Source organism: Arachis hypogaea, chromosome 20 (assembly GCF_003086295.3).
Source record: "Arachis hypogaea cultivar Tifrunner chromosome 20, arahy.Tifrunner.gnm2.J5K5, whole genome shotgun sequence".
Lineage (NCBI taxonomy): Eukaryota > Viridiplantae > Streptophyta > Magnoliopsida > Fabales > Fabaceae > Arachis > Arachis hypogaea.
The window spans coordinates 120,059,930-120,074,894 of NC_092055.1; the positions used below are offsets into that span (position 1 = coordinate 120,059,930).

Consider the following 14,965-nt stretch of genomic DNA (forward strand, 5'->3'; position numbering starts at 1 on the left):
AATTCTCAAAATAAATCCTAGTCATTAAATAACAATGAAGGCTAATATATTTTAGTCAAATTTTAACACAAATATAAATTTATTATTATACGATAGATAGATTTTATTATTAAGATACGTATTTAAGAATGTCAATATCATTAGCCAACACTAAACAATCTTTCAATTCTCGAAACTACGTCAACTTTATGAAGCTTCCTCTACAGTCTTTCTTCCTAGGTGCAACACTAAACTGATCCAAACATTCAGCCTCTAAGGCCTCATAACTACTGAGGGTCGGTCTTGTAATTGGCAGACCATTCGTCGGAAGACTAAGAATTATCGTCACATCCTCCAACGTTACAACACACTCACCAATCGAAAAATGGAATGTGTGAGTCTCATGGCACCATCTTTCAATCAGAGCATTAACCGATGTCGACTGACATTGGACAACTCTAATATGGGAAACGTGATAAAAGACAGTCTCCCATAAATACCCCTCCAGAATTTAATTGTACGAATCCGGCGGCATTAAATGGTACATTGCAACATCCGTGAATCCTACAAAACGTAGCCATATATCAATAGAAAAAAGTTTGGTAACCAAAAATTTTCAGTCATAATTAGTCAAAACTTTCTATAATTTACTTCATTTATATAACTTAATAACAGTTTTATTTTTTATCTCACTCTCCTATTAATCCATTTATCATATTCTTATCAGCCCCATTTATTAATGACATTAATTATAATATCATATTCCTTATTATTAGGCATTCTTGTAATCAATACTTAATATTTTCTTTTATGATTTAATTTTTATATTTAAGAATACAATAAAAACTAATAATAATTATAAATAACGGTAATGATAATTTGTATTAAATGATTTAATTGTAATTGATTTTTTATTTTTGTTAAGTCATTTATCATCATCAATGGAGATACAAAACTTGAAAACTACCCTAATATGGTTTTGTTTCCATTAATTCAATTATTTTCATTCAAAATTCACAACTCTAATACCATTGCAAGCACACTTAGAAATTTAGAATAAGCCAAGAAATTTTACAAGAAGTCATTTTTATCATTGCAAATAGTATGACAATTAAATTCGACCTCGGTACTTATGATAGAAGGTGTGGATGAAGAATTTGAACAACAGACGGACTCATCCGACGAGGTTGTTGTCAGTCAACCAATTTTTGAGAATATGAAAAATCACATTAGTTTTGATGAGGTATGGTAATGAACCGATTTATTTCTTTTTTGTGTTTTTATGTGTATTTATAATTATATTGTACTACTAAGTTCATATACATAACATTCATACGTTCATATACATAACATCTATAATTACATACAACTAACATCTAAAAATTAAATTCATATTTATTAGATATTACATCCATACACGTATCATTTTTTAGTTATTGCATAAGTAACTATAAAGTTAATACAAATATTTTTAAATTTTATCATAATTAAATTTTAAAAAAATGTCAAATTCTTAAATTAATTTATTCAATTGATAAATTTACTCATAACATCCATAAATTCATACACATAACATCCATAATTTCATATTAATAATATCCATAATTTATACTCATAATATTCATAATTTCATACCTATGATGTCTATAATTAATAATTTTTATAATTAATATTATCAAATTTTAAATTATACGTCTTATTGTATTCTTTAAATTATCTCATATGTGCACTAGTAGGTCATGATTTTAATTATTTTAATATTTTTATTTAATATTCATATGTATGCTTATTTATTGATTTTAATATGACAAGTTAATAATTATTTTTAAAAAATTATTTTTAAATTTTTGTTTATATTTTTTATATTTTATATTTTATTTTTTAATAGTCTATATGTAAAATATAAGTTGTATAGTAGAAGTCAAGGTTGCGAAAACCGGACCGGTTATCGAACCGGTCAAGTAACTGGTTCAATGGTTCAATGGTTCAACCGTGGTTAAACCGTGGTTGAACCGGTTTAATTAAATATAGAGTGAAATTAAAAAAAAAATTCAATACATAATCATAGTTCATAGAATTCATATGGCATTCAAGTATTCAAGAGAGCAGAATTGAAGAAATAAAAAAATTGAACATTGCAGAATTGAAAAACCCAGAATCCAGACCAATATATCAACTCATAGTTCATAGTTCATAGAATTCATATGGCATTCAAGTATTCAACATAGCAGAATTGAACATTGGAGAATTGAACTAATGGAGATTGAAAAACCCAGAATTGAAGAACCCAGAATTGAAGAACCCAGAATTGAACAGATTCAAATTTTTTAACATTGCAGAATTGAAAAACCCAGAATCCAGACCAATATATTTCATCATATGGCATTCAAGTATTCAACAGAGCAGAATTGAAGAAATCAAAAAATGAAAAACAAAATTATTCAAGTATTCATTATTGAACAGAGCAGAATTCAAATATTCAAGTATTCAAATTCAAGCTACAACAAATTTATTCACATTTGATTAATCATATAAAAAACAAAATTAAAAAATTAAAAAATTAAAAAAACAAGAACAGAAGAACTGAAGTCTGAGGAAGTGAGGAACACAAAGCCAGAACCAAAAATGAAAAGTTGAAAACAATGCCAGAAAGTAGAAACCCAGAACTTACCCGCGACGTGAGTGAGCAGCGACGGTGAGTGGCCCGCGACGGTGACTGACCCGCGACGGAGAGTGCCCGCGACGGTGAGTGCCCGCGACGGTGAGTGGCCCGCGATGGTGACTGGCCCTAGCGCCGGCGTCGGTTTGGATTCACGGAGGTTGTTCTTCGACGGGGAGTGGGAGTGTTCTTGCCTCTTGGCTTCTTAGTTCTTGCTTCTTTCTTGGATTACCAGATTAGGGATTAGGGTATCACCAATTCAACACGCGTTTTTTCAGTTTTCAGTTTCACCCTTTTTTTAAAAAAAAAAAAGAAAATTCAAAACGGGATGCGATGGCGATGGCGATGGCGGTGGGCTTCACTGATGGCTGTGGGTGGCGATGGTGATTGGTGGCGATGGTGATTTCTGGAGCTTGGGTGAATGGTGGTGATTTCTGGAATCTGGAGAGGGGAAGGGAAACTGATTAGGGCTTCGACGCTGCGTTCCTTTTTTACGCGTTTTTTTTTAATAGAAAAAAACGACGTCGTTTAGCATTTTAGTTTTCAAACTAAAAACCGTTAAAAAATCGGACGGTTCTCCCGGTTCACCGGTTAACCGCTGGTTTGACCGATTTTTTTATCAGTTTTTTGTCAGACGGTTTTTTATATTGTCCGGACCGATTAGGTGATCGGTTCCCGATTATTCCGGTTGAACCGGCCGGTCCGGTCCGGTTTTCAGAACTATGGTAGAAGTTGTTAAACATTTTTAATTTAACTTCCATAATTTTTGCAGAGAATTATTGCATTTAATGGATAATAATGTGATTGAGAGATGTTAAGGATTTGATTTGAGAGAAACTGAAACTGATTTTAGAAAGAAGATTAATGACTCCAAATATGCAGTAAAATAGTAGGTGTATGTCACTTACTTATCAAGAGAATAGAAATTTTTACATGTCATTTCTATATTGTAATTATTTTTTGTCTACCTAACATCTCCCATATCAATAAACCTTAAACGAATCTTAAACATAAATCTAATTTTTATTAGATACATTAAAAACTACATATTCTAATGTCTAAAATCTAATTATTTTATAATAATAATTCTTATTCCTTATTTTCTATTTATATAACCAGAATAATTTTAAAATATATTAAACACTTCAATTAAATTATTGTTATACATATATATTTTATATTACCAAATTTATCAATAATCATAAATAATTTATTAAATTCATATTTAAAATTTAGTATTACTAACATAATTCATTACCTAAATTACACTAAATTTATTCGGTTTTCATTCTTCATGGTACTATAACAATAATAATAATATACATTAATTAATTCACTTTCAACAATTATTATACTAAAACAATTTTAAAATTTTCACTTCCAACATAACAAACAAACATTCTCAAATAACTATTCTATTCTAACAACACACAATAAATCATTAATTCTTTATTAAATATCTATATTATACTCATAATAATAATCATTAATTCAATAATTTTTTATATATCTTCTACAATAAATATTAATAACAATTAATAATAATTATTTTATTATCATACCTAGATTTTAATAAAAATTATTACTACAATAAATTTATTACTAACAATTAATAATAATTAATTTAGTATCATAATAAAAATAATTACTATAATAAATTTATTAATAACAATTAATAATAATTAATTTATTATTCAATCATACTTATAATCTTAATAAAAATTATTACTACAATATTTTTTCTAATCTCTAACATTATCATTATTATTTTAATTAAATTAAAATATTTAATAATAAAAATTTACATAATTGAAATGATTAAAATAATTAATAATATGAAACTCTAAACGTTTGACGTCTTTTATTTTTCTTTTTCTTGACATTGTTAAAGGCTGATGGTCTAATTTTCTTTTGCTCCCAAAGACCAATTTCATCAACAATAGAAAAGAGAGGAGAAAGTAAGGTTGGGATGAGTGAAGCAAGAGTGGAATAAGAATAAAAGGGATGGGCTCATCGCCGGATAGTATACAATCATGGGGTGAATGCATGTTTAACACGTGGTATGTAGTGCGCAAATTGGACAGTCTGTGATGTTTGTAATTGGACCATCTGATTATTCTTCTCAAATTAGACCGTCTGATTTGTTAATCAGAGCATAACACCTTGGATATATATCCTACACTTCCATAATCGAACTATACACCACATTTATCCCAATATCAAAATTAAAAAAAAGTGTGTAATATTACGAGTTTTTAATTTGAATATGGAACTAAAAGAAGTGTTGAACTCGCGTATGGAGAAGAGGGGTGCTTCGCCTCGTTGTGGGATCAGAGGAAACAGAACTCGGACCCTGCGAGTTGTGTTTCTCAGAATGTAAAAAAAAAATTACCCAAAACAAATAAAACGGAGGGTCCGAATTCTATGTTTCAGATTTCAAATTCCATCAGCTGCAAATCGGATCATGCGATTTGTAAAGCAAAATTTCATGACCAAAGAACTCGCATGGTCCGAGTTGTGTACTCTGAGTTTTTTCAACTTTTTAACACAAATCGGAGGGTCCGATTTGTGTACTCTAAATTTTTTTCAACTTTTTCAACACAAATCGGATCGTCCGATTTGTGTACTTCCACAATTTTAAAAAATATCAAAAATTATCATGTTAAAATATATCACTTATTTTACTTCCATATCAAAATTTTTTTTGCCTAATATTACCTAATGAATAATTTCTTAAATTTAATTACCAGAAATAGATAGCGGATATTTATTTATCTGGATTAGGATTATCTTGTCCACGCGCTTGCGTTATCCTGTGAGGGTTGCATAGCCTCTGGTAAGAGATAGATAGAGAGAGAGAGAGAGGGGGTAGGTTGAGTGTCGTTGAACTGCAATGGCCGTGACTATGAATGTAAATGAGTCATCGTCAACGACAACGACTACTGCCACTGAGATAGACGAAGCTAAGAAGGCGGCGTCGTTTTGCTCGGTACGCGGTTGGGGAAATCCTCAAACGCCGTTTGCACTCCCATTCCGCCGTTTCGGAGCTCCAAGCTCCAACGCCTCTCCAAACAATCACATCATCAACATTCCTGAATTGCGCAGGTTCATGAGCGATGCTGCGCATGACCTCATCAGATTCGCTTCTCAAAACTCCGTTGTCAACAAACTCATCTCTCTCCACTCCCAATTCCAGAGCATATGCCTTCAGGTATCGCGCTCAGTTTCTCACTTAAACGAATTTCGCGAGCAGTTACGGTTATATTCTACTGATTCCTTGATTTTGGCGGTTGCAGATTCGGCGTAGTAGCTTGAAGAGCATGGGGTCGGTGAGTGGTAGTCACAATTTCGCAGCTGTTTTGCCTGGCGGTGACTCGGTGGCGGGTCTCGTGGTTTCTAACGGAATCCTGAATTTCTTGAACATTTACAATACTTTGCTCGTTGTTAGGCTTGTTTTGACCTGGTTCCCCAATTCTCCTCCTGCCATTGTTAGCCCTCTCAGGTTAAACTTTCTTCCTTTCGACTTTTTTACATGCATTATTATTATTATTCACCACACAGTACACACTTATTTCACATTTGGATTATAACTAGGTTCTGGAATTAGGACATTAGGTTTAGGAACAGTTTCAAAAGGTCAATGATCACCTGGCCTGTGCCAATTTCATATCATTTCAGAATACTTTATAATGCTGAAGCCAATCTTCTAATTTATCAATCATATCAGAAATGTTGTAGGCGATGTCTTTATTCTGTATGTTGGATGGTGTCCCCATTAATCACCCACCGAATGTTCTATTCATCAAATTTAGAGTAAACTCTTAATCTTGTCCTAGACCAAGAACAAGGAAGACAATTATATCTCGAGATTTTAAAACGACAAATTTGTTCGTCACCATTCAAAACAGTTGACATGCTAGTTCTCCTTGTGCATTTTGAGGGACTAATCTATCGCAAATTTTCAAATGTCGAGGCATGTTGAGTGTTTACTCTTAAATTTATTTTCATAATCAGATGGTTCTGGATGATGGATTAAGTATGTGTATCTCAATGGGTTGATTAGATGGTTGCTGGATTGATGGATCTAATTGCAGTCTTGCTCTTGTCGTTGCATAGAAGGTTCTGATGATTCAAGATTCACCTTTACCGTTGGCCAAAGTACCAATTAAGAATTAAGAATAGAGAGAGAAATATTTATTTACTGAATATTCTTGCATGACTTATATGCTCTTAAACTTTCAGTTGATCCATTGATTCGGGAACATGTTTCATGATAGCATTAGCATACAGTAGTTTATTTTGTTCTTGAATTTGCAAGTGTTAATTGGTAATAAAATGATGATTATTTTTTCCTTCAGCACCATATGTGACCCATATCTGAACATATTCCGTGGACTCATTCCCCCTCTTGGAGGAACACTGGATCTCTCTCCCATCCTAGCATTCTTGGTCCTAAATGCATTCACCAACACCGCTGCTGCACTTCCTGCTGAGCTTCCAGCCGCAGAACAATCTGAACAACGTTGTGCACCACCATTGCAGCCATCTGATGTTACTACTTTTGCACAAAAGAAATGGTTGAGACGACTTCAAGGGAACAACAGGTCAAAGAGCTCTGATCGTGTTAATTAGAATATAAAAATAAAATATTTATTTGTCCCTTTGGCTGTTTATGAATTAATAATGTACATTGGTTTCTGATTTGTTCCCAATCTTTGTAGTTCTAGGCAGCACAATTTTTGAGCTTGTGGTACCTTAGATTTGGAGAGTTATTTTAGGCCACTGGTCAAATCGCACTGGTATAATTATAAAGCACCAGTTATATATTTCGGAGTAATCATACTATGTCATTTATTTAAATTCTGTTTGTATGTATATATATCCACAATAAACCTTTCGGCAAGAATGCACTGTCAGTCTGTCATAATGCATAACTGGATAAGTTTAATATATTTTCCACAAATAATTATGACACAAAAACAGCAACTCAGCAACAAAAAGAATTATATATTATCACTTAATTACGAGAAGATTATTTCTCAGAAACAATTAAAACAACATACCCAGTAGTTTTAGTTTGTTACGTGAGTTCGTTACGTTGAGTTACACATTCGGGAAAAACCCACTATCGAATGTTGAGCTTTGTTCATGGAAAAATGAAAAATCTTATCCCTACAGAAAAAGAATATTGAGCATCGAATATTTCCAGTCCTCTGCTATAACTTTACCTTTTTTAATAACTTTACCTTTTTTACACATAAAACTGCGGTTGTAATGTAACATTATAAATCAGTAACAAAACATTAAATACTAATTGAGTAGCAATCGTAGCATTACTGCATTATTCCTTATTCTGATTCTTTTAGTGAAGAAAAAAGTAACTAGGATTTTGAATAATGAAAAAGGAATCTTCGAGTGTAGCCTGAACACTTATTAACGCAAATGCTAAAGCAAGTCACCGAATAAACGCAACCAGTTTTGGTGGGTTTCCAGCAACACTTCAGTTTAGTTGTTTCCAAATTCCAATAGAGATTGTGAATGGAAGTTGAAGGAGGAGTATTCAGAAGGGGAAGCAGAGTTTCTTCATACGAGAAACTCGCCGCCATAGGGTTGGTTGTGCTAGCAGTGGCTTCTCCTCTTTACATAGACAGCAAGCCGGAGAGCGAATCGGAAGAAGATGAACCAATAAACTTTGCTTTTTGGTTGCCTGTGTTGCTCTTTCTGTTGATGTTAGCCATTGCTTTATCCACTCTCCTCGATCAGAGCTTCACAAGGTTTGATCGTAACTGGATTCACAGAGTTGGTGGCTCTTCTGGTGGTATTATTCTCATTCTCACTATCCTTTTTCTTGTTTTGAAGTTTAAGTCTTCTGTGTAATAATAAGTATGTTTGATCAAAAGCAGTTACTTATAGATATCCAAAGGTGACCATGTTAAGGATATTTTTTTTTCTGATGTATCTCTGATATGTGAAAAACTTAGTTATCATATTAATGTTGTGGACTTGATGTGAGTTTAATGTCCTATCTTTAAACGTTTTATACAGCAATCCCGCTACGTTACCAACAGTATTTCTGCCAACTCTTATTTATAATGTGTTTAATAGAAGTGTCTTTGTGGATGTGTCTAATAAAAATGTCTTTTTTATGGTTGTGTTTAATAAAAGTGTCTTTATAGATATATTTTCTGAATGTGTCTTTTTATATATGTGTTTAAAATATAATAATTAATTATATCATTCCCTCTAATTACGAATTCTTGTTTCCCCTGAGAATACCAAAGATTTATATGCAATCAACAATTTAAGCAATATAATTAGGCATGAATCTCTCAAGAAATAACAAAAGAAAAAGAAAAAGGAAATGAAAAAAAAAAAAAAAAAGAAAGAATAGTTGAGGCCATGGCATATACAATAAACATGACAAAGGCCTTTGGATCAAAGTGGAAATCCATACAAAAATCATCTCAATTTTTAGATCATAATGGCAAAGCAATCCCCAAGGCAACCAGAATTGAAGTGGCAAGTAGCCACATCCCTCTTATTGGAGACCAACCATGGGCACCACTGCACTCATCATTCGCGCCGCTAAAGCAACCAGGCTTCGATATTTTAGCCACACCATCCTCAAAGGTGAAGGTGCTGTTAGGTTTGCCACTGCTGAACAGAACACACCAGAAATAAGGAGAACCTCCATCAGTTCCTGTAACAGCAGCTCCAACCTGAGTGTGATTCTTACTATAAAGTATGTCTAAGCTTTTCTGGTTTCTTATCAGGATTTCGGAGAATGCCTCAGGTGCATGGACATACTTTGTCTGACATCCTAGGAACCGGCTGGTTATGGGACCAAGACTTGATACCTTAACACCACAACTTGGGGCAAAAACTTCGGCAAACTGAGATTCCGGAGGCTTCTTGGCATCAGGTCCTCCCACAGCACCACAGTCTCCCTGGTATGCCTTGATGTATTGTAGAGCAATGCAGGCAAGGCCTGGGTTATCGTATAAAGATGATGCCTTATGAGCAGTTCTGTTGTCATTAATCACAGCTACCAACTTGTCCGCAGGGTTTTTAGTCACTTTTACTGCAAAGTTTTGTTCATTAATTCCAACTGGGAAATTAGAAAACAGATACATGGGGAGAATGCTTGTAAATTCATGAAGAAATTAATACAAGAATCAGGTACAGATACTGAACAATAAATGCTATGGCACTTCAAGACTTTCATTAAGCAAATAAGTAGGCTCTATATTAGGAAGAAAGTAATGATGTGGTCAAAATTAGTGAAAAAAAAATACAATATGTATATAAATTACAGCAATACGTGACCCTCAGCAAAACACAGACAAGTTAATAGCATATCAAACACCGGTAAGGTTAACGAGACAATAATCTAAAATTAATTTATTTAACTTAACATCTATACTTACACACTTATTACATCTAATATTACCAATTTATTCCAACAATAATTAATGAATACAAAATAAGGTAAGTTGAGAATTGATTTAGTCCGATTTTTATTGTCTTCCAAACATTTTTTTTTATCAAACAGTAGCTGTATATAGCACATCCAAGAGAGGAGGAACAAGTAGCAAGATTCAATTACACAAATAAAAAAAACTAAAAATAAAAAATTTCCCCACCTCTTAGTTTTTAATGTTTATATTTGGGCTTGGATAAAAACCAAATTATGGTAAAACAACTAATTCATCTTTGATAAGTATATATTTCTCTAGTGGCCATTGTGAAGGCCAGAAATTCATTAGCCAAAAAACACGTTCTCCGCCTCTCAGATCAACAACAATTCTCTAGCTGAAGTTATATTTCTGTATAATCAGCCTTAGGGAAAATGGGAAATGGCTGAATAAGCTCTTGAGCTGTAAACCGCAAATGGGGTTGTTGCCATTGGAAACAGAAGATACGGTCAATGGCACACCCTTAGAAGCTAATAACTGATACAATTAATTCAGTTCCAATATTCAAGAATACAACATATATGTGAAGTCCAAGATCCAAAATGGGAAAAAGGTGTTCTTTATCCTGAATTTATTTAAGGAACCAAACATTGCACTAGAGTTATATATAAGACATCAAGATCTAGACACATATAAACAGCTATGAGCTTCTCAATGCCATTGTAAGCACTTGTTTTTGTTTATAGATAAAAACGGCAAGGATGCAACACACGCATGAGAGAGACTAACAAGAACTGAAAGTAAGCAACTTTATACAGAAAGATTGTAATGCAGATCAAAACAGAGAGAGGGTCCAAATCTGATTGGGTTTAGAGTTTAGGACTTACTTTGAGCGTGAATGGAAGCAGTGGCAGCATGAAGGAAGAGAAGTGTTGCGAAAAAATAGGAGGAGATGGTGATGATAGTGGTGTTGGCCATTGCTGTCTGTTTGAAGAGAAGAGAGAAAGAGTAGATCGGAGTGGAACAGGGGAGGGAGTCAGTGTTATGTCAGCTTCAATAGCTGTAATGTAAGTATCAAGTATGTAACAACCGAGTGCCCCACTCCAACTTGCTCTTTTGTTTTTTTCATTAATTTATTAATTCTTATTCTGTTTTTGCCTATGGCTCTTATGTGGTGAAAGTGTGAAACCAATGTTCTCAAAACCAATGATAATACACATATTGCCATTTTTATGTTTTAATATTTGAGAAAATAATTTTTTTTGTAATTTTTGTGAAGATATATATATATATATATATATATATATATATATATATATATATATTGTATTAATTAATAGTTATTCTTTACGAAAATATATGATAATATTATAGATATAGTGTATTAATAAAATTACTTTATAAATATAGTTGCTTATGGTATAATATTTTATTATAATAATATATTTTTTTATCTAGATATGTTATTTAATTTATCTGTGAAAATTATTTTAAGAATAGAATAATTTTTGCACCAACTCTGAATTGTGTCACTGATGCAACTGTGTGTGTGTGTTGAAGATGAAAATATAGAATTTGAGTTAGATGCTTTTTCACTAGAGATTCTAAATAAAATAAATTGTTTAGGTCTACTATCACACAAGTTGATCGTGAAGGTTGGCGCTCCAGTTATGTTGTTGTGGAATATAGACTAAACTAATGGTTTGTACAATGAAACAAGAATGCAAGTTAGAAGAATGAGAAACCATGTAATAGAATGTAAGACTTTAACCTGTAACAAAGTTAGAAATATTGTTCTTATCCCAAGACTGAATCTAATTCCAAATAACGAAATATTATCGGTAAGGTTTCAAAGAAGATAATTTTCAATTATTATGTCATTTGCAATGATAATAAATAAGTCTCAAGAACAAACTTTATCAAAAGTTGGAATATACTTTTTAAGGCCAGTTTTCACCCATGGTCAATTGTATGTTGTGTTATCAAGAATAAAGAGTAAAGATGGTTTGCGAATGTTGTTGCAAGATTATAGACATTTGGAAGATAACTGCACGATGAATGTGGTATATAGAGAAGTTTTTTAGAGTTTATAATGAAAAGGTAATTTCTAAATCTCTTAATCAAATTTATTAAAATTTAATACTATTAATTAAAAAAATTGACAAATTATATGTGCTAATGGGTAATACATTCTTATTTTACATTTATAGCTTGAGAATATTAAAATTATGTTAATCATATAATTTTATATACTAACATTGATATAATATTGTTTTAGGTATATGTTTTGCAGACATCAGAGAAGAGTGTTGAGTTGTTTTTTAGTGGTTTTAATTTATTTATTATTTATTAGAGAACTTTGTGCATTAAAATTCTCTAATAATTTGTTGTTTATTTTGAATTGATTCTGATATATTTTTACTTCATAGTAAAATAACATATAAAAATTTGTTGATGGGTTTAAATATTACTAAGTTATTTATGGTCATATTGAGTATATATGTTTGATTTATTGAAGAAAGTAGATTACTAAAATCGATTAATAATTATTTTAGAGATAATACACTTAACACTAGATTAAGAAAAAACGAACAATGCATAACATGTTACTTTTTTATTAATCAAATTATTATAATTCAAATTAATTTTAATAAAACAATTTAAAATTATAATTTCAATCTTATCACATGCATGACACGGGTTATTATACTTGTTTCTCTCTAATTTTAGTTTATAATATTGTTTTAGTTTAGTTTTATTTATATTTTCTTGTTCCTCTATCTTAGTTCATTAACTCTTTCTTGTTAGTTATTGTTTACATTATTTTAGTCTATGAACTCTTGTTGAATTTGTAATTTTCCTTTAATGAATTTGATATTTTATTTTTTTTGTTACTTATTGAAATTGTTATTATTATTTTCTTGAATTGAGTAGTTGTAGATTTTACTAATTTTTGTAATTTATAAAATTTCATGATTATGCATTTTACGTGTTTGATAAAATGCTTGACTTAGTTATAAATTCTTGGCTTGAGTTGGAAATTTGGGTGAACTTGAGTCATTGAGGTCCGATATTGATTGGTAATTAGGGGTGGAAATAGGCCAGGCCAGGCCAGGTTTTGCTCTTAACAGGCCTAGCCTGTCATACAGTTAATTGGCCTGAGCCTGGCCTGCAGCCTGTTATAGGCTCTTTATATAGTACTAGGTCTGGCCTGTTATTCAGTTTGGCCTGGCCTGAAACCTGTTAAAAGGTCTGATAATTTTTTTTTTACAAAAATAAAAATATTATTTAAAAAATTATTTTTTAATAAAAATATTTATATGTAATATATTATATATTTAATATTTATAAAATATTTTAAACTTTTAACGTATTTAAAATATACAAAAATATTTATAATAAAATATAATAGATTTAAAATATCTCATAATTTTGTTAATAATAAATTATTATTTATATATTTAATTATATTTTAACAGGCCCAGGCAGGCCTGACAGGCCAATAAGGCTAATTAGTGAGTCTGGACCTGACCTATTAACATATTAAGATTTTTAAAAGAGCCTGGACATGTGCCTATTTTATAACAGGGCAGGCCAGGCCAGGCCAAACACAGGCCAGACTATAGGCCCCTGGCAGGCCGCCTGGCCTTTTTCCACCCCTATTGGTAATTTAGGATTGTTAATTAACCTTGTTTTCATTAACGCTAATCTTTTACTAATTCAATTAATAAGTTGGTTAGGACTTATGAATTATGATTAATTATACCTACTTGACTTCCTTAATGTGTAGATGTTGACGAAGTGGGATTAACTCTTCATAATTATCATGTTTGTTGTCAGTAAAAAAGATAGTGATTTTTAACCCTCAACCTAGCCAATATTCTTTTAGCATTTGAATTTACTTTCTTTTACTAGTTAATTGTCTTAATTGCCCCTAGTTTAATTTCTTGCTTGTTTGTTCGAGTTCTTGTTATTTAAATTCTCGTTACTTGCAATCAAAACCCTAATTTTCCTCATAGCCAATAACATGCACTCTATTGTGATTCCAAGAGAGAACGATCCGGAATTAAACTCCTAGTTATTTATTTTAAAATTTGTGACAATTTTTACCAAACTTTGAAGAGCGTTGAATTCCGGTTTAGAGTTACACCGAAATTGAGCTTTTAAACTTGTGAAATTCTAAACTGGTGTTTAGCACTTTCATAAAGTTTTTGGCGCTGTTGTCAGAAAATTGCAATGTGTGCTTGTTATTGTAAATACATGAATAACTTTTTTTTGTTTGATTCCTTGTTTTGTTAGTAGTTAGAAGTTTATTTTTCTTTGCTTTTTGATATCCTTTATTTCTATTTCTATTAATTATCTTCCTTGTGGCTTTGAGTATGATTGTGACAGATTTGTAAAAAATAGCGATTTCAATGATGGAACCAAGGAATGAATTATTAATTGAGGGAGGAGGCTCACACTCAAGACCAATTTTTATGGCATCAACCTCCTCCATCCTACTTTGATTATGTTTCATCCTATAGTTCATACCAACCAAATGACTATGATGACCATTGCTATGGTTATGAACCTCAACCACCATATTTTTATGAATTTTATCCTCAACATTACCCTCAAGTCCCATTTCACTACCAAACACTTTTATGGGATCCAAATCCATATCCACCATACCACCAACCTTATGAGCCTCATAAACAACTATCCTTTGAACCGCCACCATTCTAATATCAATACTCCCATACCTCTCTTGAACCATCACCTCCATATACACAATCCTCAATGGACGAAGGTCTCCAAATATTAATCTAATAACAAAAGGAGCTTCGATCTATTTTTCAAGAACAAAAAATAATTCCAAAAGAGGCAAAGAAACTTCATGGCTACCTTAGCCGAAACCTTAACCCGCTTA

General features: G+C 31.8%; 3 protein-coding genes across 3 annotated transcripts; 2 read left to right on the forward strand and 1 right to left on the reverse strand.

Moving 5' to 3' along the window:
* Positions 1-5,307: 5,307 nt before the first annotated feature.
* Positions 5,308-7,475, forward strand: LOC112782583 (ylmG homolog protein 2, chloroplastic). The gene is made up of 3 exons (XM_025825045.3): positions 5,308-5,849; positions 5,935-6,140; positions 6,997-7,475. The coding sequence occupies exons 1-3, from the start codon at positions 5,532-5,534 to the stop codon at positions 7,268-7,270; spliced, it is 798 nt and encodes a 265-aa protein (XP_025680830.1). The 5' UTR covers positions 5,308-5,531; the 3' UTR covers positions 7,271-7,475.
* A 701-nt stretch (positions 7,476-8,176) lies between these two features.
* On the forward strand, positions 8,177-8,515 carry LOC112786235 (uncharacterized). The gene has a single exon (XM_025829638.1). It carries the CDS (start codon positions 8,177-8,179, stop codon positions 8,513-8,515), a length of 339 nt encoding a protein of 112 aa, XP_025685423.1.
* A 405-nt stretch (positions 8,516-8,920) lies between these two features.
* Positions 8,921-11,162, reverse strand: LOC112782584 (uncharacterized). The gene is made up of 2 exons (XM_025825046.2): positions 10,941-11,162; positions 8,921-9,719 (listed from the first exon to the last, which is right to left on the reverse strand). The coding sequence occupies exons 1-2, from the start codon at positions 11,029-11,031 to the stop codon at positions 9,115-9,117; spliced, it is 696 nt and encodes a 231-aa protein (XP_025680831.1). The 5' UTR covers positions 11,032-11,162; the 3' UTR covers positions 8,921-9,114.
* Between the last annotated feature and the right edge of the window lie 3,803 nt (positions 11,163-14,965).

What these genes read in the sequence shown, in the direction of transcription:
- LOC112782583 (XM_025825045.3), top strand. Translation starts at nt 5,532, where the DNA reads ATGGCCGTGACTATGAATGTAAATGAGTCATCGTCAACGACAACGACT. An exon ending in TCCAGAGCATATGCCTTCAG is followed by an intron (nt 5,850 to 5,934) that starts GTATCGCGCTCA and finishes TGGCGGTTGCAG; the next exon opens with ATTCGGCGTAGTAGCTTGAA. An exon ending in GCCATTGTTAGCCCTCTCAG is followed by an intron (nt 6,141 to 6,996) that starts GTTAAACTTTCT and finishes TTTTTCCTTCAG; the next exon opens with CACCATATGTGACCCATATC.
- LOC112782584 (XM_025825046.2), bottom strand. Translation starts at nt 11,031, where the DNA reads ATGGCCAACACCACTATCATCACCATCTCCTCCTATTTTTTCGCAACA. An exon ending in TGCTTCCATTCACGCTCAAA is followed by an intron (nt 9,720 to 10,940) that starts GTAAGTCCTAAA and finishes AAAACTTTGCAG; the next exon opens with TAAAAGTGACTAAAAACCCT.
- LOC112786235 (XM_025829638.1), top strand. Translation starts at nt 8,177, where the DNA reads ATGGAAGTTGAAGGAGGAGTATTCAGAAGGGGAAGCAGAGTTTCTTCA.